This window comes from Rattus norvegicus, chromosome 8, assembly GCF_021556685.1.
Source record: "Rattus norvegicus strain SHRSP/BbbUtx chromosome 8, alternate assembly SHRSP_T2T, whole genome shotgun sequence".
Lineage (NCBI taxonomy): Eukaryota > Metazoa > Chordata > Mammalia > Rodentia > Muridae > Rattus > Rattus norvegicus.
Window position 1 is genome coordinate 73,188,510 of NC_141541.1, and position 27,417 is coordinate 73,215,926.

Genomic DNA, 27,417 nt, shown 5'->3' on the forward strand with positions numbered 1-27,417 from the left:
ATGGGCTCGAAGCCCCGCCCAGCCCAGCCCGGGCTGTTCTCTGGCTCCAGGTTCCCTTGTGTCGCGCGGCCCTTAAGTTCCGGCTATGGCGCGTGGGCGGAAGGTTTAAGCAGACGGACAGAGGCTGGAGATGGGCTCCGGGTAAGTCAGGGAATCTGTGTGTTGAGGGCTGTGTTTGGATGTCGGTTAGGGTTACAGGGGAAGGAACAGCATAGGGCGGGCGACGGGCCTTCTCTGCAGCCTGCGTGCGGTGGTCGTCTCTGGGCGCTGGTTCCAAGGCCTGCGACCGACCTTCCCTCTGTGTGGCCCAGGTCTTCAGCGTGTTTCTTGTAAGCAGCGAGATTTCGCGCTTGGGGCCGAGTTCTTTCTTCCCCTGAGAGACTTCCGTCCCTGGACCCTGAGACTTCCGTCCCCTCTCCCCGAGAGTTCCACACAACAAACGTTTTGGGCTCGTTTTAAAGGTAAAAGTCTATTCTCCAGTCACAATCCAAATGAACTATGCAGTGTTTCAGGCCATCCATTCAGATATTAATCATTTGAGAATTTAGAGGGACTCGTAGGTAGAAAAGCCAAAGTGTATGCACTTAGAAACTGAAGTGGAGCTCTGAGAGACTCCTGAGAGTCAAATTGCCGTGAATGGGCTAATTATCCCCTTTAGGGTAGAACTATAAATGTAATTGATGGCTTTTAGAGCAGTCAGGTGGCGAGGATGTATCTTCCGGAGTAGACGGTCTGGGAGAAAGAAAACTCAGATATCCGAAACATTGTCTGTAAAATGGTACCTGTTGGAAAGGCGGAGGGCAGTGTAGAGAAACTTGAAGATCAAAGTCAATCTAAGTGAGAAATACATCGTGTTATCTACTATCAGCTAGTAATGAAAGATTTTATTTTTTAATTTTGTGACTAGGCCCAGACTGCTTGAGTGAAACAACCTTCAGAGACGTTCCATTCTTTCGTTTACCCCGTGCTTACAACCTGAAAACAAAATTGGATTGGCACAAGTCGGCCAGGGCTGAGGAAGTGCACTTGAGACCTGACACAAATGCATCAGTCCGGAGAAAGAGCCAAGTTCCCAGGTGTCTGCGGAGAAGGCCAGACCGACAGCTGTGGTCACACATTGCCGTGCTAATAGCAATTTCATGGACTGGAAGTGCTTGTTGATACTGGATCCAGACAACTGTTTCCTAATCTCTTAAGAGGTGAGGACATGATCTTCAACTTTTAAAAACCATAGAGGCCTCCAGGTTTTAAATGTGACCCACAAGAGCTGGATAAACTATACCCGAGCAGAAGTGCAGGAATCCCTGGTGTCTGTGCTTAAATAAAAAAGTGTATTTCTGTGTACAGAGTTAAGATGTATAATGTATTTTCCTAATGAATTAATGCATGCTGTGAATAGGGATAGTTCATTGGGTGTGTTGAATTTCGTTGGGCACTTACTGTGTGCCAGATGTAAGTCTGAGTCGATATTAGGAGCAAATTCTTATGGTGATCCTTGCCCTTAGCCACCTCATTTAATACAGTTCTGAACTCATTTTTGTTAGGCAGCATGGACTTAGGAAAATGCTAGTGTGTAGCAAATCAGGGCAGCAATGCTAGGGTTGGGGGTGAGGCCATGTCACCTCTCAAAGAGTGAGTATGTTTAACATTGTTTAAAGAAGCAGAGAGAGGGATACATATTTAATGTTTCTTTCAGGGGCTCGAGTGGAGCAGTGGTTAAGAGCACTTACTTCTGGGGACCCTGAGTTAAGTTCTCAGCATGCACAGTGGGCAGCTCACAACCGCCCGTAACTCCAACTCTAGGGAATCTGGCCTCTGAGGGAATCTACTCAGGTGTGGCAGGCACTCATACAGACACACACTGAATAAAAACTAAATGAGATTTTCTTTCCTACTGTCTAACACTTTGGACTGCTAAGAGAGTCTAAAAAGAAAACTTTTCTCTACGGATTAACATTATTGGTGTTGGACATATGGGATGTTACACTATCTGAGGTGTATTTTTGGCCAGTATGCTGTTAAAAAAAAAAAAAAAAAAAAAAAAAAGGCTTTAACATCATTTCCACGAATTAGCATGTGCTGAGTTCCCAGCAACCTACTTACAAAAGGAATTGTAGAATGTCACACATTTATAGTCGGGCAGTCTGCCTCTTGTTAAATTAGCGAACACTAAATTTTGACCCTGTTGAGTCTACCCTAATTCTATATAATGTATGCAGTGTGATTTTTCCCATTTTGGTCCTTTGAGACAGGGTTTCAGATAGCTCAGGTTAGCCTCAAACACCCTATGTAGCAAAGAATGACCTTGGAATGACCTGTCTCCACCTCCCTAGGGATGAGATTACAGGCATATGTACCTCTGTGATTTTCGAAACAGAGTAGTCTTACTTACGATATAGCCTTGGCTATCTTAGAACTCACCATGAAATCCAAAGTGGCCTTGAATTCACAAATCTGTGTCTTGGGTACTTGGATTAAAGGCATATGCCACCTCACCTGGCCTACAATGTGATTTTTATGAGTTCTCATGCAGTTTACACACACACACACACACACACACACACACACACACAATATGAAGTGCTTTTTTTAATTCAGTTTTTGATCCATAATCTGTGTCCTTTACTTATGGCTATAAAATTTTATTGAATCTGCAGATTAATAGAGGATCAACAGTCTGAATCCACATGAGCAGATTTGAGTGTCTGGAAACTTTATTCTTTTTTTTTTTTTTTTTTTGGTTCTTTTTTTCGGAGCTGGGGACCGAACCCAGGGCCTTGCGCTTCCTAGGTAAGCGCTCTACCACTGAGCTAAATCCCCAGCCCCAGGAAACTTTATTCTTGAGAAAAAAAATTTTCTCTATATTGAATCTTATTTCATAATTTTAAATGTGAAACACAATATTCATTAAGACACTGACCAAAAAAGTTATCAGTTGTTGAGTAGTGCATGCCATATCCTGGCTAGCTTGTTCTTCAGTAAATTGTTAAGAAGATGAAATAGGAGTACTTATTGAATTAAGTTGTGTAAAAGTGGAAAGTATGAAGTCAAGGACTACTGGAGTTTAATAAATTCAGTTTATATCCTTGGTTTATGCTGGTTAGTAGGTGTGTCTAGGAGAGGCCCTCATGGTGAACTAGGCTTTATGCTTCCCTTCTCCTTTAATTCTGTGGTGCTTACCACCACATTGTTCTGGGAAATTGGTTTAAATTGTGGTTAAGAAAAGAAAAATTCCTTCCCAGGATATGTAAGACCTCATTTGTTTTCCACAGCATTTCTCTGGTTGTAGCTGGCTATCTGCACTCTGAGGGAGTGCTAGAATTGTTCCATCATGCCCACTGTGGTGGTAATGGATGTATCCCTGTCTATGACCCGACCCGTGTCTGTCGAGGGGTCTGAAGAGTACCAGCGGAAGCACCTGGCTGCCCATGGCCTGACCATGCTGTTTGAACACATGGCCACCAACTACAAGCTTGAGTTTACAGCGCTGGTGGTGTTTTCATCACTATGGGAGCTGATGGTCCCCTTTACGAGAGATTACAACACTCTGCAGGTACGCATAGGAACCAGCTATTGTAGATATATTTTGTTGACTGGGAGAAACACAGTACTGTGATTGTGTACTGATTTTAGAACTTGGAATTGTTTCATAAGTGTGTAGGTATACAATCTAACAAAACAAGGTTCACAAGGTCTTAACTTCCCTCCGGCAGAGCCCTGAGATAAGGATGTTGTTCTATTTTCCGCTCTTGGTGTCTTGGAATCTGAAGACAGTGCTCTCTATGCTAAAATCCAGCATCTTTATGTCTAAACTTCTCTCCTTTCTGCTTTCCCACACAACGTAGGAAACTGAAAAATAAAAATTTTAAATTATGTTTATCCTGACAAATAACTGATTTACAAATACCAAGATACACTTTTAAAACCTTGACCAGTAGGTATTGTCTTCCAGACTTTTCTGTGGTGTGCTAAACAATGTACTTTCTGACATCTTTAAATTATCTGTGTTTCCAGGAGTGCTTAGCATAGTACTTGCCCTCAGTGAGCATTTGTGGAATTAAACTGAACAATTTAAATGAAGGTTAGGCAAGTTAGGAAACAAGGATCAACTTAGCTTAAATGTAAAAACTCTATATGGGAGAGGGGCTAGGGAAATGACTCAGCAGCCAAGAGTGCTTAAGAGCACTGACGGCTCTTGCAGAGGAAGAGGGTTCAGTTCCCAGCACCCACATGGCAGTTCACAAGTGTTTATAACCCAGGTCCAGGAAACCAAGACCTCTTCTGACCTCTAAGGGCTCCACACTCACACATGCATGCATGCACACACAGGCTAGAAATAGATATGTATGGAAAACATTTGTGTTAAGGCATTCCTTACCCACCCCCCGCCACTCCCTTTTTTTTTCTTCTAAATGTACTGGATCACTGTAGGGGGGTTGGGACAGAATCCTGTGGAACCCAGGCAGAGCTCCAATGCTTGATCTTCCTCGGCTTCTCGAGTGCTGGCATTACAGGCTCATAGCATGCTCGGCTTGTATGGACTTCCTTATAAGTGACTAAGCTTAAGGATTCCGACCCTCCAGAGTTCTGAAATCTGGAGAATTGCTGCATGGAAAGTCACAGTTAAGATGGAGCCCTGAGGGGCTGGGGATTTAGCTCAGTGGTAGAGCGCTTGCCTAGCAAGCGCAAGGCCCTGGGTTCGGTCCCCAGCTCTGAAAAACAAACAAACAAACAAGATGGAGCCCTGACATCAGGCTGCCGGGGCTCTGATGGCAGGCTCTGCCCCCTCTCCTCACCAGAAGTTACTCAGTCATCCAGTACTTTGGTTTCCTTGTTTACGAGGAGGAGTGGAATGATGGTCAGACACGCATCAATGGGAATGGCATTTAAGATGTGGTTAAGTTTGTGTGTTCATTTTTGAGTTTAGTATTTTCCTTCAAGCCTACTTAGACACAGGCTTGGGACTGCATACTCTTGCCTAATAAGAGGAAGGCATAAAGAAACTAATTTAATTGTTCCTTATAGTTGAGAAAAAATCTCTCACTCTTTCACTGTTTTTCTTTTTTTTTAAAGATTTTATTTATTTTATTTATATGAGTATACTATAGGTATCTTTACACACACCAGAAGAGGGCCTCAGATTCATTACAGATGGTTGTGAGCCACTATGTGGTTGCTGGGATTTGAACTCAGGACCTCTGGAAGAGCAGTCAGTGCTCTTAACCACTGAGCCATCTCTCCAGCCCTCACTGTTTTTCTTTAAAGACTCTCTCGGAGGCTCTGTGACCCCTTTGTAGCATACGTACTCTGAAAATTTTGTGTTTTCTAATAACAGAGTTCAATCAGCACTTGTATTTTTTTATTCAACAGGAAGCACTGAGTAACATGGATGATTATGACAAAACCTGCCTGGAGTCTGCATTAGTCGGTGTTTGCAATATTGTCCAACAAGAATGGGGTGGAGCAATTCCTTGCCAGGTAATAATAGATTCTTTCCATCACCCTAAGTTAAAACCCAACTGCTGAGTGCTTCAGCGCTCCACAAACTGTATTTTATACTGTTCAGCGCTCCACAAACTGTATTTTATACTGTTCAGTGCTCCACAAACTGTATTTTATACTGTTCAGTGCTCCACAAACTGTATTTTATACTGTTCATATCTTCTGAAAATGGCACCAAATGCTAGGGCTGTGACACAGTGGCCGAGCACCTGCCTAGCAGGCACAAGGCACCAGGTCCAATCCCTAGTGCTGGAAAAAAGAAAAGAGAGAGAAAGAAAATAATATATGAAAAAGGCACCAGACTAATTCAGACTAATTCATCATACTAATTTAATCCAAATTATGCTAATATGCACATGAACCAGCAAATCCTGCCTCAAGGAAAGCACCTTCCTAGTAAATTGATGTAGAAGGGACAGAGGCTCACAGTGGAGTTAAGAACTGCAGTCCTGGGAAGGTTGTAGTTTTGACTGACAGAATTGTAAACATCAGTGCAATCTGGTCTCTCTTCATTACCTCAGTGTAGAATTTATTCAGCAAACTTCTGTCTCAATTCTAAATTGTGTGGAATTGGGGAGAGAAGTATCATAACCTCACTTGCTCCCATTGTGGAGTTTACATGGTTCCACATTAGCATCAAATCAAAGCAGAGTGGCAGCAGCAAAGGGAGTTAGGTGTGTGGAAACAGATGCTTTGAAAAGTGGTGGATACTTAGAAGGAGAGGTAAACGCTGCCGGCAGGAAAATGACAGCAGTCCGCAGTTTCCCTGTGTTGGGGCTTTGTAGGATTCTGTGCCATTCACTCAATTGCAGTGATGTATGATAGGTGCCATCGCATAGTAAGCAGGTGAGCATGACTGTTGCTTTATTTACAAAACTAGGCAATGGTTAGGGTCTGGCCTGTGGGTCAGATTGCCCCGGAATGTGACATATGACTTTCTATTAGAAGGTCAAGTCAAATTCAGTATCAATGGCATCATTGGTATTTTATTTTTAAATTCACTGTAAAATTGTGAAGCCAGACCTGCAGTACACTCCATAGTATACATAGCCTCTAACTCCAGTGCTCAGAACTAGCCTGTGCTACCAAGTGAGACCCTGTCTTACAAAACAAAACAAGGGCAATAGAAGAGATGACTCAGCATTAAGAGCACTGGCTGCTCTTCCAGAGGACCTGGGTTCAATTCCCAGCACCCACATGGCTGCTCACAGCTGTCTAACCCCAGACCAGAGCATCCAAAGGCATGGGGCATCCACATGATACACAGACATACAAAACACTTTGTACACATAAAATGAACAGAGGACATGGGATTTGCTTTTCAGCACAAACATGGTAATGCCTAACCTCTATAACTCCAGTCTCGGGATCTGATGCCCTCTTCTTGCTTCCTCAGACACCAGGTACACACATTGTGCACATACACACACACACACACACACACACACACACACACACACACACACACACACACACACACACATATGCATACGTACAGGCAAAATACGAATTTTTTTTCTTTTTTTTCGGAGCTGGAGACCGAACCCAGGGCCTTGCGCTTGCTAGGCAAGTGCTCTACCACTGAGCTAAATCCCCAACCCCTCAAAAAAACATTTAAAAAAACCAGCAACAATAGTTCTAAGATTGAAGTTGCCTAGCAGTGAGGGAAGGCTAGAGGTTGGTTGAAGGACATGAGAGGAGGTAAGAAGTAGTGGACTGCCTACTCCCTAGAGCGGGGATGCTTACAGGATCAAATACAAGGAAACTTCTCTTATTACTGGGAAAACCGTACTGTTGGAACTCTGAGGCCCTAAAGACCCTGTGTTACTTTACAGTTAGGTCACTTAGTAAACACTTGTTAAAAGGAGACAGCAACGGGGGCTTGAGAGACGGCAAAGTTCAGAACACTTACTGTTTGTGCAGAGGACTGGGTTTGGCATCCACAGTGTGACTCACCTGTCTGTAACTCCAGCTCCAGGAGATCTGGGAGATGGCTTCTTTCGTCTTCCCCTGAATCTTACTCAGGGTTTTATTGCTGTGAACAGACACCATGACCAAGGCAACTCTTATAAGGACAACATTTAATAGGGGCTGGCTTACAGGTTCAGAATTTCAGTCCATTATCATCAAAGCAGGAACATGGCAGCATCTAGGCAGGCATGGTGCAGGAGGAGCTGAGAGTTCTATATCTTCATCTGAAGGCTGCTAGGAGAAGACTGCCTTCCAGGCAGCTAGGATAAGGGTCTCCAAGCCCATGCCCACAGTGACACACCTACTCCAACAAGGCTAAGAGTGTACTTCCTGGGCCAAGCATATATAAACCATCACACCCTGCCATGTGACATGCCTGTATACACACATGTACACATGTGTACACATACATGTACACACATGCAGGCACTCAGACATACACATAAAAAATAAAAATAAATCTTTAAGAAGACAGAAAACAGGGGTTGGGGATTTAGCTCAGTGGTAGAGCGCTTGCCTAGGAAGCGCAAGGCCCTGGGTTCGGTCCCCAGCTCCGAAAAAAAGAACCAAAAAAAAAAAAAAAAAGAAGACAGAAAATGGCCTTTGGTTAATTCATTTTAGGAAAACAGTATGTACGTCTGTGCACTAAGAATATTCAAATGAGTATCAGATTTTCTAATAGTAAACTGAGTAAAAGTTTTGCCAGCATCTTCTGAAGCGGTAGTCAGCACACAGCAGTTTCATTGGTTCTTCTGTGGTCATGGGTAAGAACTAGTTTGTTCCATGCAGACTTCACCTTCTCATGTTTAGTTTATTATTTTTAAAAGAGGAAAAGAAGAACCTGAATTGGAAATGAACTGTGTCACAGGACCTAAATCCACTTAGAGTTGCTAAGTGAATCAGATCCAAAGCACTGTATGAGAAATGATGGTTATTGGTGATTTTACAGCCAGTTAACATTAACTTTATTTAAATGTGGACTTCTTTTCACCAACATTTTGAACAGCTGGATTATGTCTTCATTATCTGAATAAAGTCTATTTTGGCATTGCATGCAATGTATCATAAAAACAGCATCTGCAGCTGGTGGGGTATCTCAGTGGGTATGGTGCTTGTGCTTTGAAAGCCTGGCAGCCTGACTCAGTCCACAGAGCCCATGTGAAAGTGAAAGAAGAGTGCTGACTCCACAAAAGTGTCCTCTCACTGTTACAACACACATCATGTGTAACACACTTACAAGCGTATAAGCACACTTACAAGCTGCTAGGTAAAAAAGCTGCTATGAGAAGTAAACCACTACATAGAAATCATTGGTTCTTGGAAGAAGAAATTCCCTGTAGGCAATTGACTGTTTTCCCAAAAGATGAGGCCTTCCAGGGGCCTCCTCCATTCAGCATTTTAGGCTGGGGAAGTCGGTGCTGGTGCTGGTATCCTACACGCTGCAGCCACCTACCAAGCTAAAGAGAACCAACTTACTCTTCTTTTGGGATGCTTAGGAAGTCCACCCAGGGCTTCACTACCACCTAAAGCAGTGGGGAAAGGGAAAATGGCTTTTCTGATACCGTATATTTTATTGGCCTGTTCAAAATGCACGTTAAACATGCATATTTTTAAGATCTTGTTTACTGCTACCAAAACGGCCTTATAGATATTTTTACATTTTAAAAGTCAGAAGGATGGGGCTGGACAGGCTCAGCAGTTAAGAGCACTGACTGCTCTTCCGCTCTTCCAGAGGTCCTGAGTTCAATTCCCAGCAACCACATGGTGGCTCACAACCATCTGTAATGGGATCAGATGTCCTCTTCTGGTGTGTCTGAAGACAGCTACAGTGTGCTCATATAAAAATAAAGTAAATAAATCGGAAGGAAAAAAAAGCCAGAAGGACAAGTAACAGTACCAGATGCACTTTTAAAGCAGTATCTTGGTTGACAAAGAACAAGATTTGTCATCTTTAAAAATAAAGTAGCAAAATTCAGACTTTTGGGCTGAATCTTCTAGGGACACATACAAATGAATCCTACCATTTTTCTAACACCAGTGCTTTAAACTATTAAACTTATCTAAGAGTTGGGGTTCTGGTTTTAATGCAGTTAAGTGAAAATTGTCTGTGATTGCCTTTTTCCTTTAAATGTTTGAAGGTGGACTTTTGAAACACAATTAGAGCTGAGTGTGGTGGTGTACATCTCTATTCCCAGCACACAGGAGGCAGAGACAGGCAGATATTTAGAAGTTAGAGGCCAGACTGTTCTGCAGTGAGTTCCAGGCCAGCCAGAGGTTAAAAGTGAGACCCTGTCTTTAAAAAACAATACTACTACTACTGATAATTACAATAACAATGATAATAAAGTAAATGAAAATGTATACCTTTTATATACACAGTTCATTAACTTCACAATGCATATACGTATATAAACACCACTTCAATTAAGATATATTTCCGACATACCTCCCATCCCAGGTTCAGGAAACCTAGAGGAAGAGGCTGAAGAAAGAATGTGAGAGCTGGAGGATGGGGAGGACGCTATCCCACTCGTGAATTAATTCACAGTAGTTGTAGTCCCTGCACAAGATCAAGCCATAGATTTCCAGTGGATCAAGGAGGGGCTCATAAATCCCCATCCCTAGCTAGGAGACACTGGCAACTGATAACTTCTGAAGGAAGGAAAGTAATTTTTCCTTGGTAGTGTAGCCCTTTGGAGGTTCCTAGGTTGTACTCAAAAGGTGATTTTAAAATGCAGAGAGGAGGTGGGGAAATAAAGTGGAGAATATTTTGGGGTAGCCTGGGGAGGAATGAATGGGTAAGGAGAGTGGGGAGAGTGAATGTGATCAAAGCATTTCTGTAGCTGAGCTTCTCAAAGACTGAAAGATGCTCTGTGTGTGTAAAACATCAAGTGTGTCCATCACCCCACAGAATCACCCCATGGGTCCTTCTGACAAGTGTATACTGTAACAAGAGATAATTAAAAAGGAAAAATAAATGTAGACTTTAACGTGCAATCCTCCTGTCTTTCTACACAGGTTGTTCTGGTGACTGATGGCTGTCTTGGCATTGGCAGAGGGTCACTGCGGCACTCCCTTGCCACTCAGAATCAGAGAAGTGAGAGCAGCAGGTTCCCGCTCCCCTTTCCTTTCCCATCGAAGCTATATGTCATGTGCATGGCCAACCTGGAGGAGGTGAGACTTCCTTACTCCGCTCTTTTTAGTTTGATTAACTAAATTTTAGAACTTGGTCTCTTTGTTGATACATTTGTTGATGCTTTTTTACGTATGCCATAATATTGTCCCCATTGATTTCAACTGAGGCTGGTTACGCTTTTAAAAACCTCTGCATCTCAAATGCTCAGACATTCGCAAGTTCCCAACGCAGGAACATAGCCTGCGTTGTCTGGGTTGTCTTTCTTCCTGCTGGTGAATCCTTCCTTCCTGTTGTGGAGGGTCCAGTGTTCTGTTGGGTGCTGTGCCCCTTATTTGGGGATTCTTAAATCCACTGCAGCATAAATGTTGAAAGAGTAGGTGTGCTTTAATTTTTTTGGTAAAATAATGCTACTGTTAGAATGCTTTATTAAATGCTAGACTGCCTAGTTTTTCAATTTGAGAAAGTCATTTGACTTTTCTCTACTTCAATTTTTTCTTTCATTGTAAAGTGTAGATGAGAGGCAAGTAGATCTCTGAATGTGAAGCCAGTCCAGTTCATAGCAAGTTGCAGGCTAGCCAGCGGTCTATAGCAAAACCCTGTCTCAGAGAATATAGACGATAGCTTTCCTGTGCAGTATTAGAAAGTCCAAGTTCCGTCTGATGTGGTGCCATTGACTTCCATTCTTTATTACTTCACTCTTTAGCCTTGAATCAAATTGTAGGTATTTCTTTGTTGTTTTCTATTAAGAAAACCATCTTAGTCATTTCCTGCTAGTGTTACGATGATGCTAGTCTTAGTGTACTGAGAGTGATTGGTGATCCGTACCATTTAAAGGATCCTCCTCCCCATCTCTCTGCAGCTTCAGAGCACTGACTCCTTGGAATGCCTTGAACGACTCATAGACTTAAATAATGGTGAAGGGCAAATTTTTACTATTGATGGCCCCCTGTGTTTGAAAAATGTACAGTCTATGTTTGGGTGAGTATGTGTGTAAAGCGTTCCACCTTGATATTTAATTCAGAGTATAGTTTGACAGCTAGTAAGAATATCTGTTTCATTATTGCTGATTGTATGATTCAGTTTTCCCCAGGAGCCCGTCTCTCAGATCAAATGATTGGAAGCAGTAGGTTTAAAAGTTCACTTGCTTTCTAGTTAAGTATGACTAAGTCTATGTATTAACCTGCAAAACCGACTTTCGTATCATCTCAGTCCTTTCTAAGTTTAAATCATTTGGGCCTTCTGTGAATTGAAATCTTATCACAAAATGTCAGCTTGTATTCTGTGTCCCAAATGCTCAGGTTGAGTCTTAGAATCAATGGGAAATGATAACAAAAATCACATCTTTAAAGATGTCTTGTATATGTGTCATGTCACTGCTCTGTAACATCTTCTAGAAAGCTGATAGACCTGGCGTACACACCTTTCCATGCTGCTCTCAAGTGTGGCCACCTAACAGCTGATGTACAAGTCTTCCCTAGGCCAGAACCTTTCGTTATAGATGAAGAAATTGATCCCATCCCTAAAGTCATTAACACAGGTAACTTTTTTGAAACTTCCTTCTTAATTTTTCTGTTATTTTTAACTTACCTAAGAGGTGACAGGCTTTGTTTTTTGGTGAGATCTTGAGCTAATCTACAATCCTGAGTCACTATAACTACACATTACTAGAGTTTAAAAAAAAAAAAAAAAAGGTGGTAAGGTCTTCAGTCTAATGTTCTCCCAGCTGAGCTGTTTGGTAAAGACTCCGAGATTAGTTAGCGTCGTACCTAATGCATATGAAGACTGTCTTCTAGACCTGGCTCTGGGACTTTTGCACTGGGACCCTGGAAGTTAGTTGCTTCGTTCAGTCCTAATGACTGGGTGTGGGGAATGAGCCAGTCAGTTGCTAAGCTCTTGGTTCTGGTAGACTGAACCGTTCTACCCCTGCTTCTTGTATTATGACTAAAACAAAATGCATTTTGCATCCTGCTGCTTTGATCTAGTGCGAGTTTGTGGATGCCGTGCTTAGCTGAATTGTGGGAAATTGCAGGAGAAAATTGTCTTCCATTGGTTGGAGGACTCCTGAGTGGTGAGTGCATGTCAGAGCTCTTAGGGACAGACATCATCACTCTGTGTTTCTGATACCCGGTCTGATATTACTAGATGCTCAACAGGTAATTGCCCACGCAATAAATGATTAGAAATAAGTGGGTAGTAAATAAATGTTCATTGCTTGGGGTGTAGATATTTTAGGTGGAACCATTTAGGTTCATTGTCACAGAATGTAGTAAACTGTACCAAGGTTTAGTTACCTTCAAACTAAATCCTACTTCCCTCCTGCCCTTTATTTAAATATTTCTTTTCTTTCCAATATAAACTTTTGGTCTTAAGATACTTTGTAACTTGTACCTAAGTCACTCAAGTGTTTGTTGTAAGCCCTTCCGTATGCACCTGAGAGCTGTCAGGCCTTAGATGCTCAGCTAGGCAGGTGCTGACAGCAGGCCTGCAGGGAGGGCGTACCCTGCTGTATCACAAGAGTAGTCATGGTTCTGGGATTTTGGAATTGCTCTGCTAGGATGGCTGTGCTTCTGGATATACTTAGAAGAACTGAACAACAACTCAGTGAGTACTGTTAGAGGCTTCCTATGAAGAATAGTGTTAGTCTATTCTCTTTACAGTTTTTAATACTTTCAAAGTTTTGTGTTAATTACTTACATAATCCAACATTTTATTAAAAATTCAGTTTAGCTTTAGTTTTTTTATTTTATTTTTGAGATAGGGTCTCACTAGAAGGCTCCAGCTGGCCTGGAACTCTACCAGTTTTGCCTCTCAGGTCCTGGGATTAAAGTGCTCCATACCCACCTAGGAACTTTTATGTTTTCAGGAAATACTTTTGGGCTACAGCATGACTGCTGTAAAGAAAATCATTACTGTGTTATTTTGTATAGAATATTTTTCTTTCTCGAGTAAAGATTCTTTTTGAGTATGGATGTGGTGTATACACAAGAGTGTGCAGGTGCATGTACCCATGCAGGTGTATGCAGAGGCCAGAGGAAGACACTGTGGGTCTCCCTCTATCATGCTCTGCCTTATTGCCTTAAGGCAGGCTGCAGTCTCCCAGGACCTCTGTCAGTATGCCCTAAGCTGGGAGTTACAGGCACGTGAGTTATGCTTTGGTTTTTGTAACATGCTGGGGATTCTAACTGCAGTCCACATGTTCAAGCTTTCTTTTTTTTTTTTTTTTTTTTTTTTTTTTAAGATTTTATTTTATTGTATATAAGTACACTGTAGCTGCCTTCAGACACACCAGAAGAGGGCATCAGATCTCATTACAGATGGTTGTGAGCCACCATGTGGTTGCTGGGATTTGAACTCAGGACCTCAGGAAGAGCAGTCGGTGCTCTTAACCACTGAGCCATCTCTCCAGCCCATGTTCAAGCTTTCTTAACCACTATGCCATCTTCACCCCAAAGGAGTGCTCTTAAAATGCTGGCTCTCCATTTGAGGTTGTTGTAGATACTTTGTTTTAGCACACTCCTTACTGCCCTTAATTATACAGAGGAATTTGACCTTTGCCTTGATTAAGGTCCTAGTCTCATAAAAATAAATTTTACCTAGTGTTTTTATAAAACTTGAATTCATTAAATAAAAGTCATTATAGATTGAGCTACTGAAAATGAAAATTATCTATGATCCTTAGAAAAGTTTAACAATTCTTCTAATTATCATAATTGAAGTTTTTTGCCTTGAAACAGTGTTTTCAGAATCTAACACATAGACAATAATGTATCTTCCCTATTGTGAATACTTCTGTGTTGATTCCTTACTTACAGATTTGGAAATAGTGGGCTTTATTGACATAGCTGATATTTCCAGCCCTCCAGTTTTGTCCAGGCATTTGGTCTTGCCCATAGCACTCAACAAAGGTGAGTTCTCTTCTTATCCCTTTGATTTAAACAGAACATTATGTAGAAGTCATTCTTCAGTGTCAGATGGTAAGCTGGCTCACTGGACAGAATTTAAAAGAAAAGAACTGTTACTGAATTGAATTGCAGAAATTAAGTGTTGCCTCGGATCCCAAAATAGATTACGTGCTGCCTTACCCTGTAGAAACTTTTGACAAGTCACATTGTGCACTGGTCTGTGGACTCACAGTGGAAGACCTCTTCAAAGGTGACAGCTCTGAGATCCCTACCCAGGGCTTTCCTAAGAGGAACACCCTGAGAGAGACAGGAAAAGACACAGCTTTGTTCTGCTGGTTCCACCTGTCGTGAATACAAATGTGATTGAACGTATCGTGTGTGACTCCTCTTGTGAGGCTTCACTGCAGATTGTGCATTGCCTCGTTAGGGACTGTGAAGTCCTATCCCCAAATTCAGCATCTCTCTGAAGTATGCCAACCTCTAGCTGTTTGAAATGGTCATTTCCTATGTTCTAAGCTGACCATCTACCTCATATTTATCAGTTCTCTTCAGGAAATATGTGTAGCAGGGCAAACATCCCTGCCTGTGTCATCTATGCTCTGTGAATGAATGTTTCATGATGAGAGCTGGAGTAAGAAACATCTCATGAGCACTTAGTCAGCATTCACAGCAAACAAGGTCTCACTCTGTCCTGTAGGCTGGCCTTCAACTCAGCCTCCTAAATGCTGGGATTACAGGCATGAGCCACCATGCCCAGTTCATAAGCAAAGTCTTGATACTCATGTACAGCAGCTTATTGGGATCATAGTGTCTATGAACTTATGTTCTCAGAGAACAGCCAGATTGCCCTAACTGTCAGATCCTACAAGTACTCTGTGTGCCTGCCTATATAATTGCTAAGACAGAAAGCAAAGTACTGGGGGCAGGAAACAGGGCAGGACTAATAAGGAAAAGCAGAATAGTGCAGTATTGTAATGTGCATTGAATACCAATCTATACGGGAAGATTCCTCCGAATGAAGTAAAGAGTCTCTGAAGAGATCAGACAGATGTTTTTAGAGGAAAGTTAACTAAGAAGATTCACCTACAGCAGAGTATGGGAGACCCTGGAGTTGGGAACTTTAGCCAAGAAGCTCATAGAGGAACCACTGTGTACTTTGAACTTGTTTCTCTAGTGTGAGGGCTGTCAGCTTAGACCACAACTGAAACTTCTGTGTCTAATTCTGTTTAGATTGGTGCCTCGAGCCTCCAGTGGCATCTCACTGAATTTTCTGTAGAAATGCTATGAAATTGTTTTTATATACAAAAACAATTGGGCTATAATTCATAAGCCACAGACTTGTATTTAAAGAGGGTTGTTAGAGTAAGAAACGGGCTCAGTAGGAAGGTGTAACGTATCCATCAAGTCTACAGGCTTAGGTTTCATACCCAGTAACCCCCCCCCCCAAAATGTTTGTCTGTCTGTTTTAAACAGGCTGGGAAATGATGTAGTTAGTAGTGTGGTAAATTTCTTGCCTTAAGAGCATAAAGACCTGAGTCCAGACACCAGCACCTATGTAAGACACAGAGTGGGTTCGTAGGCCAGGTACACTGGGGGAGATAGGTCTCAATGAATGAATGTTTTAAAGAGAAAATCTAGATGGGGTAGTAAACGCTTATAATCCCAAGGCTAAGGAAGCAGAGACAGCAGTAGCTCTGAGGCTCACTGGCCGCCTTGCTAGCCTGGTCGGTAGGCTCTAAGCCAATTAGGAACCTGCTCAAAGTAAATGCATTTCTAGAAATAACACTTGAGGGGCTGGGGATTTAGCTCAGTGGTAGAGCGCTTACCTAGGAAGTGCAAGGCCCTGGGTTCGGTCCCCAGCTCCGAAAAAAAGAACCAAAAAAAAAAAAAAAGAAAGAAATAACACTTGAGATCGTCTTCTGGCCTCCACATGCATGTGTATATGTATCTGTACACATGCATTTTTTAAAAAGAAAAGAATCATAATTTCTCTTTTTTTGAGACAGTTTCTTTTCTCAAGAATCAACCCTGGATGTCCTGAAACTCACTTTGTAGACCAAGCTGGCTTCAAACTTTCAGAAATATCCCTACCTTTGCCTCCCAAATGTTAGGATTAAAGGTGTGCACCACCACCCAGGCCCAAGTGGTGTCTTTTCAAAGTCTGTCTGCGGAGTTTGTATTGCCACCATCACCATCCATTTCCGAAGCTCCTCAGCTTCCACCCACAGGAAGCCTCCTGACCATGAGTCCCCGTCCCTCCTCTCTGTGGGCTGCCTCTAGGATACGTCTCACATACACGCATGACTGTATGATTGGAAAGTTTTTATATGGACAGTTAGTGGGAAACCGTGCTTTTGTACCTTGTTATAATCCTCCTTTACAGCACCATGTATTTTTCCTTCAAAGCATGAGATAATCAAGAGTTTAGAATTTTGTAACTAATATGCTTACCTGTTTTACAGAAGGTGACGAGGTGGGTGCTGGCATCACTGATGACAATGAAGATGAGAATTCAGCCAATCAGATTGCTGGCAAAATACCCAACTTCTGTGTCCTGCTCCATGGCAGCCTAAAGGTGGAAGGAATGGTGGCACTTGTTCAACTAGGGTAGGAAGGGTTTGTTTTCATTGATTGACCCAGAGAGAACTGCACGGGGAAGCTTTTCACAGACTTAAGGAAAGACATGGAAAGATCTTGGTCACCTTTTCCTTTCCTGCCATACCCTTCCCACCCCCATCGCCTTCTAGATCTTAATTATCCCACAAAGTAAATGGGAAACAGACTTTTTGATTACATTGATTTAATGGTGTGTATCTTCTCTTTTAAGTTGTCAGTCACATATTTGCTTTAGAGAGAGAATTTTGCTGTGGCACCTAAACTACTCTCACACATATGATCCACCTGCCTCGGCCTCTGAAGTGCTGGACTTACAGCTATACCAAAAGGTTTTCCTCTTTAAATCCTGTGTGGGTGCTGAGAGCCAAGCCCTCGACCTCTCAAGATGGATAAGTGCCTTTCATAGTGACCTGCTCTGTCTCTGGGCACCCACACTACTGCTGCTTGTTAGCTTATGCCACCCCAACACTGCACAGAGGAGGAGACTGAAGCTTCGAGAGACAGGAAATGGCCCAAGATCACAAAGATAGCAAACTCAAGGACCAGAGTTCTTAACCTGCATGCTTAATGCAGGACTCATACAGCCGCTCTGTTGCCTTCCTTCCCTGTGTGGAAAGCACTAGCTTTCCTATTGTTGGAAAGGGGTGGGGAGGTGTTGCTCTGGCCATGACCTGGCCTTGTCAGCTATAAAAGGTCAAGGAGTTAAGATTAATCACAGGAAGCAGATCTCCATTTCTGCTTGAATGAAAATTCCCAAAAGAATAGTTTTCTTTTTTAGATGTATTTTATTTTTAATTGTGTATATATACACGTGTGTATGCATGTTCAGGTGAGAGCAAGGTGTCCTTGGAGACCAACGGCTGGAATTAAAATCACAGGTGATATGACTTGGTCCTCTGCAAGATGGACAAGTGCCTTCCATAGCAGCCTGCTGTTCCCCGGCACTCATGCTTCCGCTGCCTCTCACTGTGGGGATCTCCCAAGGCTCCTTCAGAAGCTTGCGGCAGAGTGTTCCCTACAGGGTTGCAGACTTGCCTCTGGTGCTGCTGCTGTCACTTCAGGAGGCAACTGGAGGAACCCAAGGACTTCAGCTTCTATTGCTCTGCCCCCAAGGCTCCTACCTACTGTGCTTTCGTGGCTCTTCTCTCTTTTAAATCCTTTCAGTGTACATGCATTCTCAGACACACAGTTACACACATACATACTCACACTCACACATACTCTCATAGAATACACTCATACCCAGTCTTACACACACACACACACACACACACACACACACACACACACACACACAACCACACAGTTTTGTCTGACTAATTTGTATCCCAGAGAGCTGGAAAAACTATGTTCCTTTTCAAGTTTAAGATTTGGCTTTGGTGAGAGTACTATGCCTAACCTAAAAACTTAAGACTGTCTCCAGAAAAGCAGAGCCTAGATTTCTATAACTTGACAGTCTTAGGCTTGACATTCTGATCATCTGTCTTCTCTCCATCTAGTCCTGAATGGCATGGTATGCTCTACTCCCAAGCTGACAGCAAGAAGAAATCAAACCTCATGATGTCTCTCTTTGAGCCTGGCCCAGAACCTCTCCCATGGCTTGGGAAAATGGCACAGTTGGGGCCCATTTCAGGTACAACCCGGACAGATCTTACTTGTTTGCCGTTGTCGTCTCTCTGCTGCTGTGAATGTCTTCGAGTGTTATCAGAGCACTCCTGAGCTCTCTGATGCTGGATGCATACACGGAGGACCTCAGAGTATTTAAGGTTTGAACTCAGCATTCTCAGCTCAGGGAAAAGAAGCATTTATATTGAGGGAAGTAAGCGCAGTGTCATTCGGTGCTCCGAATGGGAAACTCTTTGTGTGTTCCCATTCTCAGGCGTTCTCAGGCCATGCAGCCATCTTCCTTTTGGAAACGCTCTCCCCTCCCTTCGCTGACATTGCTGCTGTTTCTAGTCTAGCTCTCTATCTCTTGTCACCATCATGATCAGTGGGGCAGCTGGAGTTCATCCTCCTGTGTCTTTGGGAACTTAAGGCAAACCTCGTTCCCTCTCCATGGATCAGGAAGTAGAGAGTTGAGCTGGTGGAACTGGCTTGTAACCCTTAATTCCCACCCCCATAGAGCCCATTTCTGGGTATTCGCCCTGTCCAAAAGGGGACATTTCCCATTCAAATCTCAACAGGAAGTATGTAAGGTACATGATACAGTGTAGGAATGTAATTGTAGATGTCATCTTTTCTCCCTCTTGCCTAAGTTTCCAGAATGTCCTTAGTTTCTCCTGTTGTTTGTGCTCTTTTGTTTCTTCAGCTGTAGTGGGTTCAGACTCCCATATCTGGACCTTGAGTCTCAGCTGGTGTCCCCCACATTTGCATGTTGCATTTCCAATTCTCAGCTGGACTGCATTGCCCTCACTTCTCACTGCTTATACTGCTTCTGCTCCCTCCGCTATGCCTTTGGAACTGCTGTCCTCAGCCTCCAGCTCTGTACCCACCGTTACCCTTGACCCAGTTGACTCCATTTCCATTTTAGAGCTGTCTGCCATCTATCCTGTGCCTGTGAATAAAAGAGCTGAAGTTTTCAAAGTCTAATAGGGAGTAGACTCAGCTGAGTGCATTAGATCAGGTCACAGCCAGGAGCACAGGTGACCAGGAGCTGTCTGACTCAGGAAGGAAGACGAGGCTAGAGCACTCAGCACAGCAGGAAGGAAGGGCAGACAGTAGGTTAGAGCCTGGCTGAGTATGACCAGCTCTGGAAGGCCTGTTCTGCGATACTGGGAAGCCACAACAGAGGAATAACCATAGCTCCTTCTGGCCATTACGACAGCCCTCAAGACAGCAGTTAGGAGATGGGGTGCACTCCAGGCTGGTGGTGCAGTTCAGTTAGCCTGGCAACGTATGAAGCTTGGGTTCGGTCCTCAGCACCTTGTGTCTGGGTGTGGTGATGCACACCTGTAATTCCAGGGATCTGCATGCTAGGAAACTACAGGGGCTTTAACTAAGGCGTTTGGCTATATAAAATAATTGGGAGTGTGTCTGTGTGTGTGTGTGTGTGTGTCTGTGTGCATGTGCATGCGTGCACACATTTGTCTGTGCATGTGTTTGAGTGTTGAAACAAGGTCTTGTACTGCAACTCAGGCTTTTTTCCTGCCTTGTGTGACTCCAGAGTTAACTAGCCACATGAGATTATTTAAATTTATTTAAAATTAAAGAACATTTAAAGTTGAGTTCCGGTGTAGATGTTTTTTGTACCATAGAAGGTTTGGGTAAAGGGTTCTGGGCTGAAATATAGAACTGTGTGTATGATGTAGCTTTAAGTTTTCCTAGTACATGTGTTTGGTTTGCCTTCTTTGGCCTTTATGTGTAAAGCTAATGTGAAGCTGGTTCCTTTTAGGACACTGTACTGGTTTTCACTTTGCTAGGTCCCTGCAGATTGTTTAGTCTCTCAGTTCAGTGACTTATCTATTGAACAGGTTCTCCAGCATGACTGAAGTTAATGTAATTCCCTGTTAATGATGGAGTGGTTCAAAAGCTAATCACCTAATTGGAAATATAATTGGGTTTGCTATGTGTCATTTTCAAAACTATCTTTTTCTTTAAGATGCTAAAGAAAACCCTTATGGGGAGGACGACAACAAGAGCCCATTCCCCCTGCAGCCCAAAAACAAACGAAGTTATGCCCAGAATGTGACTGTCTGGATCAAGCCCAGCGGCCTGCAGGTACACAGTGCTTACAATGCTTCAATGAGGGCTGGCAGGGGTGTTTGATTTGACTGCTCTCTCCTTTGATACTGCATAATTTATTTATTATTTTCCAAAAGGACATGAGATGGCCTACAGTGAAACACGTAGACGACACAATCATTTTTTAGAAAATTTAGAGCGATAACAAAACCAGAGGCAAAATGGAAACAATTGTGCCTGGAACCAGAAGCAAAATGGTAATCGTGTTTGAGGACTTTGATTCTGGGCTTCCTGGTACAAGATCAAAAAAGCAGCAAATGCTTGTGTAGTTTCTCTTGTCTAGTAACAAGCCTGGCAACGTTTCTGCACAGGCGGATCTGCTCAGCACTGGATCTTAGGTTTTATTTAAACAGGCTTATAAAGTCTAGACTGGACCCAAATTCACTCTATAGGTTAGGCTAGTTTTGAACCCCTAATCCTCTTGTCTCTACCTGCCAAGTGCTGGGACTGCAGACCTGAACTATCACACCTAGTTTACCAGTACTAGATCCCCATACCCCAAAACACCCCCCCCCACACACACACACACACACGCACACAAGGTTTCACTGTGTAGCCCAGATTGTCCTGGAACTCTGTAGACCAAGGTGGCCTTGAACTCAGATCTATCTGCCTCTGACTCCCAAGTGCTGGGATTTGGTAATAAGAGTGTGTATCACTACCAACCAGCACTGGATTTTTAAAAATATCTTTTGAGAATTCTGTATATCAGCATTATGTATTTGATCACATCCACAGCTCCTCCTTCCAGGTATTCCCGGACCCTCCCCAACACATCCCCTCCCCAAATACATAACCTACCAAACCCAATTAGTGCCGCACATCCACATGGGTGCATGAGTAATCTACCAGGGGCGTGACCCTTAAGAGAACATACTCTCCCTTACCAAATGGTCATCAACTCCCAATAGACCTTCAGTTGAGGGTGGAGCCTCAGGAGCCAGCATTGCATTTTAGTTTAAAAGTCTTTGAGTGCTCCAAGCAGTGGTGCTGCACACCTACAAATTCCAGCACTCCGTAGGCAGAAGCAGGGGATCTCTGAGTTTGAGGCCAGCATGGTCTACAGAGTGAGTTCCAGGACAGCCAGGGCTACATAAAGAAACCCTGTCTTGAAAACAAGTCTTCATGTGCTAAGGTTGTGGGGTTTTTTTTGGGGGGGGGGGGCTGTGAGTAAGACAGGGTCTCACTCTACTGCAGCCTTAGCTAGTCTGGAGCAAGCTATGTAAACCAGCCTGGGGTTAAACTCATAAACAGCCCTCAGCCTCTGCCTCCTGAGTGCTGGGATTAAAGGCTTCACTATCAGACCTGGCTGTTATTGTTTTGGGGATTTGGGGGGGGGGGGGGTGGTAAAAGAGTAAATATTAAATTTACCGTTGCAGCCATTTAAAAATGTCCAGGTCAAACACTGTTATTGGGTGATGGTTGGCATGTAGTTCCAGACAAGAAACCCTTGTATGCTTAACCACTGACCATCTCTCCAGCCCTATCTTAAGTTGATTTTTTTTAAATGCCCTGTGAACTAAGGGTCCAACTTCATTCCTCTGTATTCATTCAGTCACTCTTCCCATTGATGGTCTAGCCATAGGTAAGTGGGTCAGTCATTAGGTTAATCACATCAAACTTTTTTTTTTTTTTGGTTCTTTTTTTCGGAGCTGGGGACCGAACCCAGGGCCTTGCGCTTCCTAGGCAAGCGCTCTACCACTGAGCTAAATCCCCAACCCCCACATCAAACTTTTTAAGAGGACAGTGCTTCAGCCATTGTCGAGAAAAATACTGATAGCCATCTCAGAAGGAGTCTTCGTGTTGACACTAAGTCTGTCCTTAGTTCCATGTCTTTAAACACTTAAAGCTACTCATTTGTTTTTTCTCTCCAAAGCCACAGAATTCTAATGGTGAACTGTTTTTATGCTTCATAGACAGATGTACAGAAGATCTTAAGAAATGCAAGGAAGCTCCCTGAGAAAACACAGACATTCTATAAGGTGAGACGTAGGAAAGGTGGATGGACCTAGGGATGTGCCCTCGGTAGGGGTGTGGGCAGAGTATGAGTGTGTACAGCAATTCCAGGGAGGTGTGCATTCATCAGTTTTCCTGTCAGTCCAGTCAGGAGTGGCTGGCTAGGCTGTTCCTCCCTCACAATCCCGCTAGTGCTTAAATGACCCAGTCCTGTGCAGAAGGTTGCTGTGAGGGACTCAGGCAAGCAGCTGGAAGGGACCAAGAATCCCAGCACATCCTCACCACTCCTGTGGGGATTAGTGCTAACCCAGCAAGTGCTGCATGTGATCCCTGGGAAATGTCACAGAACACAACAGAGACTGATCGCCAACGTTAGTGGAAGGGAATGGGTGTGCTTTGTGATCATGCCTAGCTACTCTAGACCACAGCTTGCTGTGCAGACCAAGCTGGCCTGGAACTCAGAGGTCTGGCCAGACTCACGGTTCTACCCCCTTGTCCTTTCATTAGAGTTTGACTGAATTAGATTAAGTGCAGTGTGAGGTAGGCCTTAGCTTATGTACTTAGTGCAGTGTACAGGGGCTAGAGATGGCTCAGAACACTTTCTACTCTAGAGGACCTGGGTTCTACTCCCAGAGGCTCACAACCATCTGTAACACTGGTTCCAGAGGATCTGACCCTCTGAGGGCAGGTATGCACATGATGCACACACACACACGTGTGTGTGTGTGTGTGTGTGTGTGTGTGTGTGTGTGTGTGTGTGTGTGTATTCAAAACACCTACACACAAACAAATGTAAATAAGAATAAAATCCACCGTCAAGTGCGCATGTCTTCTGGAGAGCAGCCCCTTGTCTGAATACCCCCTTACCACCTTATCACTGCTGTCTTTAAATCCACTTACTAGCAGTCTGCAAAAATTGGACAAAGTACAATTTTAATCAGAGTTTGACCAGAAAGCTTCTCAGCCAGCCAGCCAGACCCCCCCAAACTCTGTAATCCATATGAGCCCTTGGCCTGGGCTCAGTTGCAGCCCATCTCTGCAGTTTGTACACGTTTGCTTCATGTCTGAGAACTAGAAAGGGCCTGACAACTGGCTGCTTCAGTTCCTCAAGTGGATGACGAAGGAAGGGGTCTCCTCCCTGTGTAAACAAGGCCTCTCAGAGCACAGCAGCCACCGAGCTTGTCCACAACATGCCCGAGTGATTGATGGGGTACCCTCTGCTGTCCTTTCCAGATGTGTTTACTGTCACTCCATGTCTAATCAGAGAAGCACCAGGCTGAGGCCAACATCTGGAGCCAGCCTTTTCCATGCCTGATTAAGAGAGGGAAGCTAGTCCCAGCATCAGTACAAATGCTGTATGCATGGTGCTTGCTGTGCTTGGCATAACTGCATTAACTGCGATCAGCTTGCTGCATAATGTAGCTGCTGGGGTTGCTGCAGACATCACTCGCCAGTTACGCATCACACTGTAGTCCCTGGCAATTGTGTAAAAACTGCTTCCTAAGTGAGGGTCAGACAACTGACTCTAAGGGGAGTGCTTGGAAACTGTGTGAAGAGAACTATCCATGTGTTTCAGGAGCTGAACAGGCTACGAAAGGCTGCCTTAGCCTTTGGTTTCCTGGACCTGCTTAAAGGGGTGGCCGACATGCTGGAGAGGGAGTGCACCCTGCTGCCTGACACAGCCCACCCAGACGCGGCATTCCAGCTTACCCACGCTGCCCAGCAGCTCAAGCTGGCCAGCACTGAGTATGCTGTATATGACCTCAACATCACACCCCTGCACACAGACTTCTCAGGGAGCAGCACGGAAAGGATGTGATGCGAGCCCTGCAGTTCCTTCACACTTATCTGTCTGAAAGTGATCTAGAGCTAAAACCCTCTCCAGCTCCTTCAGCACCCCTCCTGAGAAGCTGGACAGACAGGAGAGAGCTCAGGAAGAAGCCTACTATAAGGATGTTCTTAAACTTCTGTGTTTGGAACGAGCAATCTAGACGTCTACAACTTGCCTAAGTATAAGCTGATGCCATTGAGTTTCCATTTTTTCCTTAGACCTTGTTAAAACACAAGTGGCGATGCTCAGGTACTTCTGGTGTATCTCAAGGTACAAACTTTTAGACTGTAGCCACAATATGTGTCAACCACTCCTGTTCATGTTTTAAATGAAAATTAAATATTTGATTTTCTATGAAATGATTGCACTTAGAAACAAATGGGTGGGGTTGGGGATTTAGCTCAGTGGTAGAGCGCTTGCCTAGGAAGCGCAAGGCCCTGGGTTCGGTCCCCAGCTCCGGAAAAAAAAAAAAAAAAAAAAAAAAGAAACAAATGGGTGTTTTGATCTATCTTATCCCTTGAATGTAATGCAGCTTCTAAAATGTCAGACTCCTAAGAACCAATGTTTCTTGGCTCCTGTATAACTTCCTAGTTTCTGACAGTGATCAAGCTTGGTACCTTGGCCAGGTTCTGGCCAGTGATTCTGAGAGCACTGATGGGAGTCAGGCCTTCCAGGCTGTGTCATGACTGCCTTCAGCACTGCCTTAGGCTCCCACCAGAGTCACTGTGCCTGAACAAAGCATTTTATCCATTTGAAAATCATGAGGTTAAATAATCTTTAAGCACAAGTCATTAGGATTTTGACTGTAAATGTTTTAATAGAAATACACAATCTTTCACTTTCTCAGACAGCAACAGAGGGGGTCCTAACAGCAACTAGAACATGGGGTTTTGCACAGGGATACAGCATAGCTGACTGCAAAGCTGAACTGCTAGGTTTGCCCCACAGTCAGTGGAAGGAGCGCCAGAAGGTGACACAAAAACCGTTGACAGAAGCTGCAGACCTGGAAAATACTTGGGTGAGATGAGGTGTGTCAAAGCAGCCAGTTTAGTGCTAATCCACTCTGGGCTCATTTCAACCACACAAGATGGGAGCGTCCACCCTCGAGCTCTTTTTTTCTCATGTCACTTCACCACTTGGTTACATGGAATGTGGTGAAGAGACTCAAGACCTCTTGTGGTGGCCCTAAGATGTGTATTCTGAACCAGTTCCTCTTTGGGGGGCTCCCTGCAGGAATCCTGGTGATTTGCAAGCTCAGGTTCCTACTACATACAGTTTTTACCAAAAACAAAACAAAACAGGCTCTGGTGGCTCTTGCCTTTAATCCCAGCACTCAGGAGGCAGAGGCTCTGTGTGTTCAAGGCCAGCCTGGTCTACAGAGAGAGTTCTAGGAAAGCCAAAGCTACACAGAAAAACCCTATCTTAAAAAACAAACAAAAAGGGGGAAAAAAAACCCAACTAATAACAAGGAAAAATAGTTCAAAAGAGTAGTCTCACCAGTCACTCAGAGAAATACACAAGTAAATGGACTGAGCTAGCCCAAGAATTATAGATTGAGAGAGAGAGAGAGAGAGAGAGAGAGAGAGAGAGAGAGAGAGAGAGAGAGTGTGTGTGTGTGTGTGTGTGTGTGTGTGTGTGTGTGTGTGTGTGTAGCCCAAGACAGCGTGAAGGTGTGTCTGGCCTACTTCAGTGTCTGTTTGCCACGGGCCAGCATCATTACCACAGCTGATTCCAGCCTGGCTCCTGCATCCCTGTTCCCTTCTGACCCTGGCAGTCATTCACATTTGGGACTTACAATCTGTTCTGCAAGTAATGTTCCCTTCTCCAGTGTTGCAGGCAGTTCTGATTTAGCTAGGAATGAAGGAGTCATGGTGCTCCCAGGTTCTGATTGCTTTCTCTAAATCACTCTGCCTCTTTTGATGCCTGCTAAGTGCTAAAGTAATGGATGTCTTTAGCCAAAAGACATCAAATAGAAAGTGTTTTCCAGCCCTACTCTGACTCAAAAAATGTCAGTGACCACGTATACCCAATTTTCAAACAGTCAGTGCTATCCCACTACACAAGTGTCGGCTTGGTTATAAAACATACCGGGTCACTTGACAATGGAAAATGTAGTCTTGGTTTTTTTTTGGTTTTCACAAGCAGTAGCAGAAAGACCAAGCCCTAACTGTGAAGACAGACAATGACTGTAGGGAAGAGCACAGACCACAGGGCCACCTTTGTCATTAAATACCTAAGAAGGGACTTGTCGTCAGGTACCAATATCCATGTCATGCAAGTACAGCACTAAGATAACAGACAGTAAATTCAGGAATGTTACTGGGGAAAGAGACAGCCTTACTTTAAAAAACAAAACAAAACAAAAAACCCTTACATCAGTACAAGAAGGTAAAACAGTAAGAATCAGATTCCGCTCAAACGAAGCTACCAAATTTATCCTTAGTGGAGTTTTTTCTTTTTTTGTCCATACCGCCGTCTGCGCTGTTTATAAAGGTGACGGAAGTTAATATATAACCCTGGGGAGAGAAACAGGTGGTTAGAAGCAGCCTCGAGGCAGGGCAGTGAGGTGTCTGTCTGTGTGGCTCGGCCTCAGCTCTGACCTGCCGCTCAGACGCAGCTTAGCCCACAGCAGCACAGCGCTAGAGGTGGTCCAGCCCCTCACGACCTCTGACGCAGGTCTAGACAAAGACGACCCTTGTCTAGTGAACCATACTTTATCTCATGCCTATAATCTGCTCTTCTGACTGTCGAATGTTTTGACA

At 43.8% G+C, this 27,417-nt stretch overlaps 2 protein-coding genes across 6 annotated transcripts in view; one reads left to right on the top strand and one right to left on the bottom strand.

Annotated features, from left to right (window-relative positions):
• The first annotated feature begins 111 nt into the window (after nt 1-111).
• On the top strand, nt 112-27,173 carry Ints14 (integrator complex subunit 14). 5 transcript variants are annotated; one of them, XM_087561132.1, is made up of 14 exons: nt 112-141; nt 312-461; nt 908-1,199; nt 3,273-3,553; nt 5,371-5,478; nt 10,492-10,647; nt 11,469-11,587; nt 12,004-12,146; nt 14,422-14,514; nt 16,974-17,118; nt 18,627-18,760; nt 20,726-20,844; nt 22,785-22,850; nt 24,401-27,173. In XM_087561132.1, the coding sequence occupies exons 4-14, from the start codon at nt 3,332-3,334 to the stop codon at nt 24,641-24,643; spliced, it is 1,548 nt and encodes a 515-aa protein (XP_087417258.1). In that variant the 5' UTR covers nt 112-141; nt 312-461; nt 908-1,199; nt 3,273-3,331; the 3' UTR covers nt 24,644-27,173. The 5 variants fall into 5 exon arrangements, with proteins under 5 accessions (XP_087417258.1, XP_087417261.1, XP_087417259.1 ...); XM_087561135.1 differs by lacking the exon at nt 24,401-27,173 and adding an exon at nt 23,436-23,520; XM_087561133.1 differs by having other exon boundaries at nt 112-461.
• The window catches only part of Hacd3 (3-hydroxyacyl-CoA dehydratase 3), a 37,163-nt gene continuing 35,193 nt past the window's right edge, over nt 25,448-27,417 (bottom strand). The window contains 1 exon segment of the mRNA NM_001106831.1: nt 25,448-27,171. Coding sequence (NP_001100301.1) covers nt 27,095-27,171 — 77 coding nt within the window. The 3' untranslated portion in view covers nt 25,448-27,094.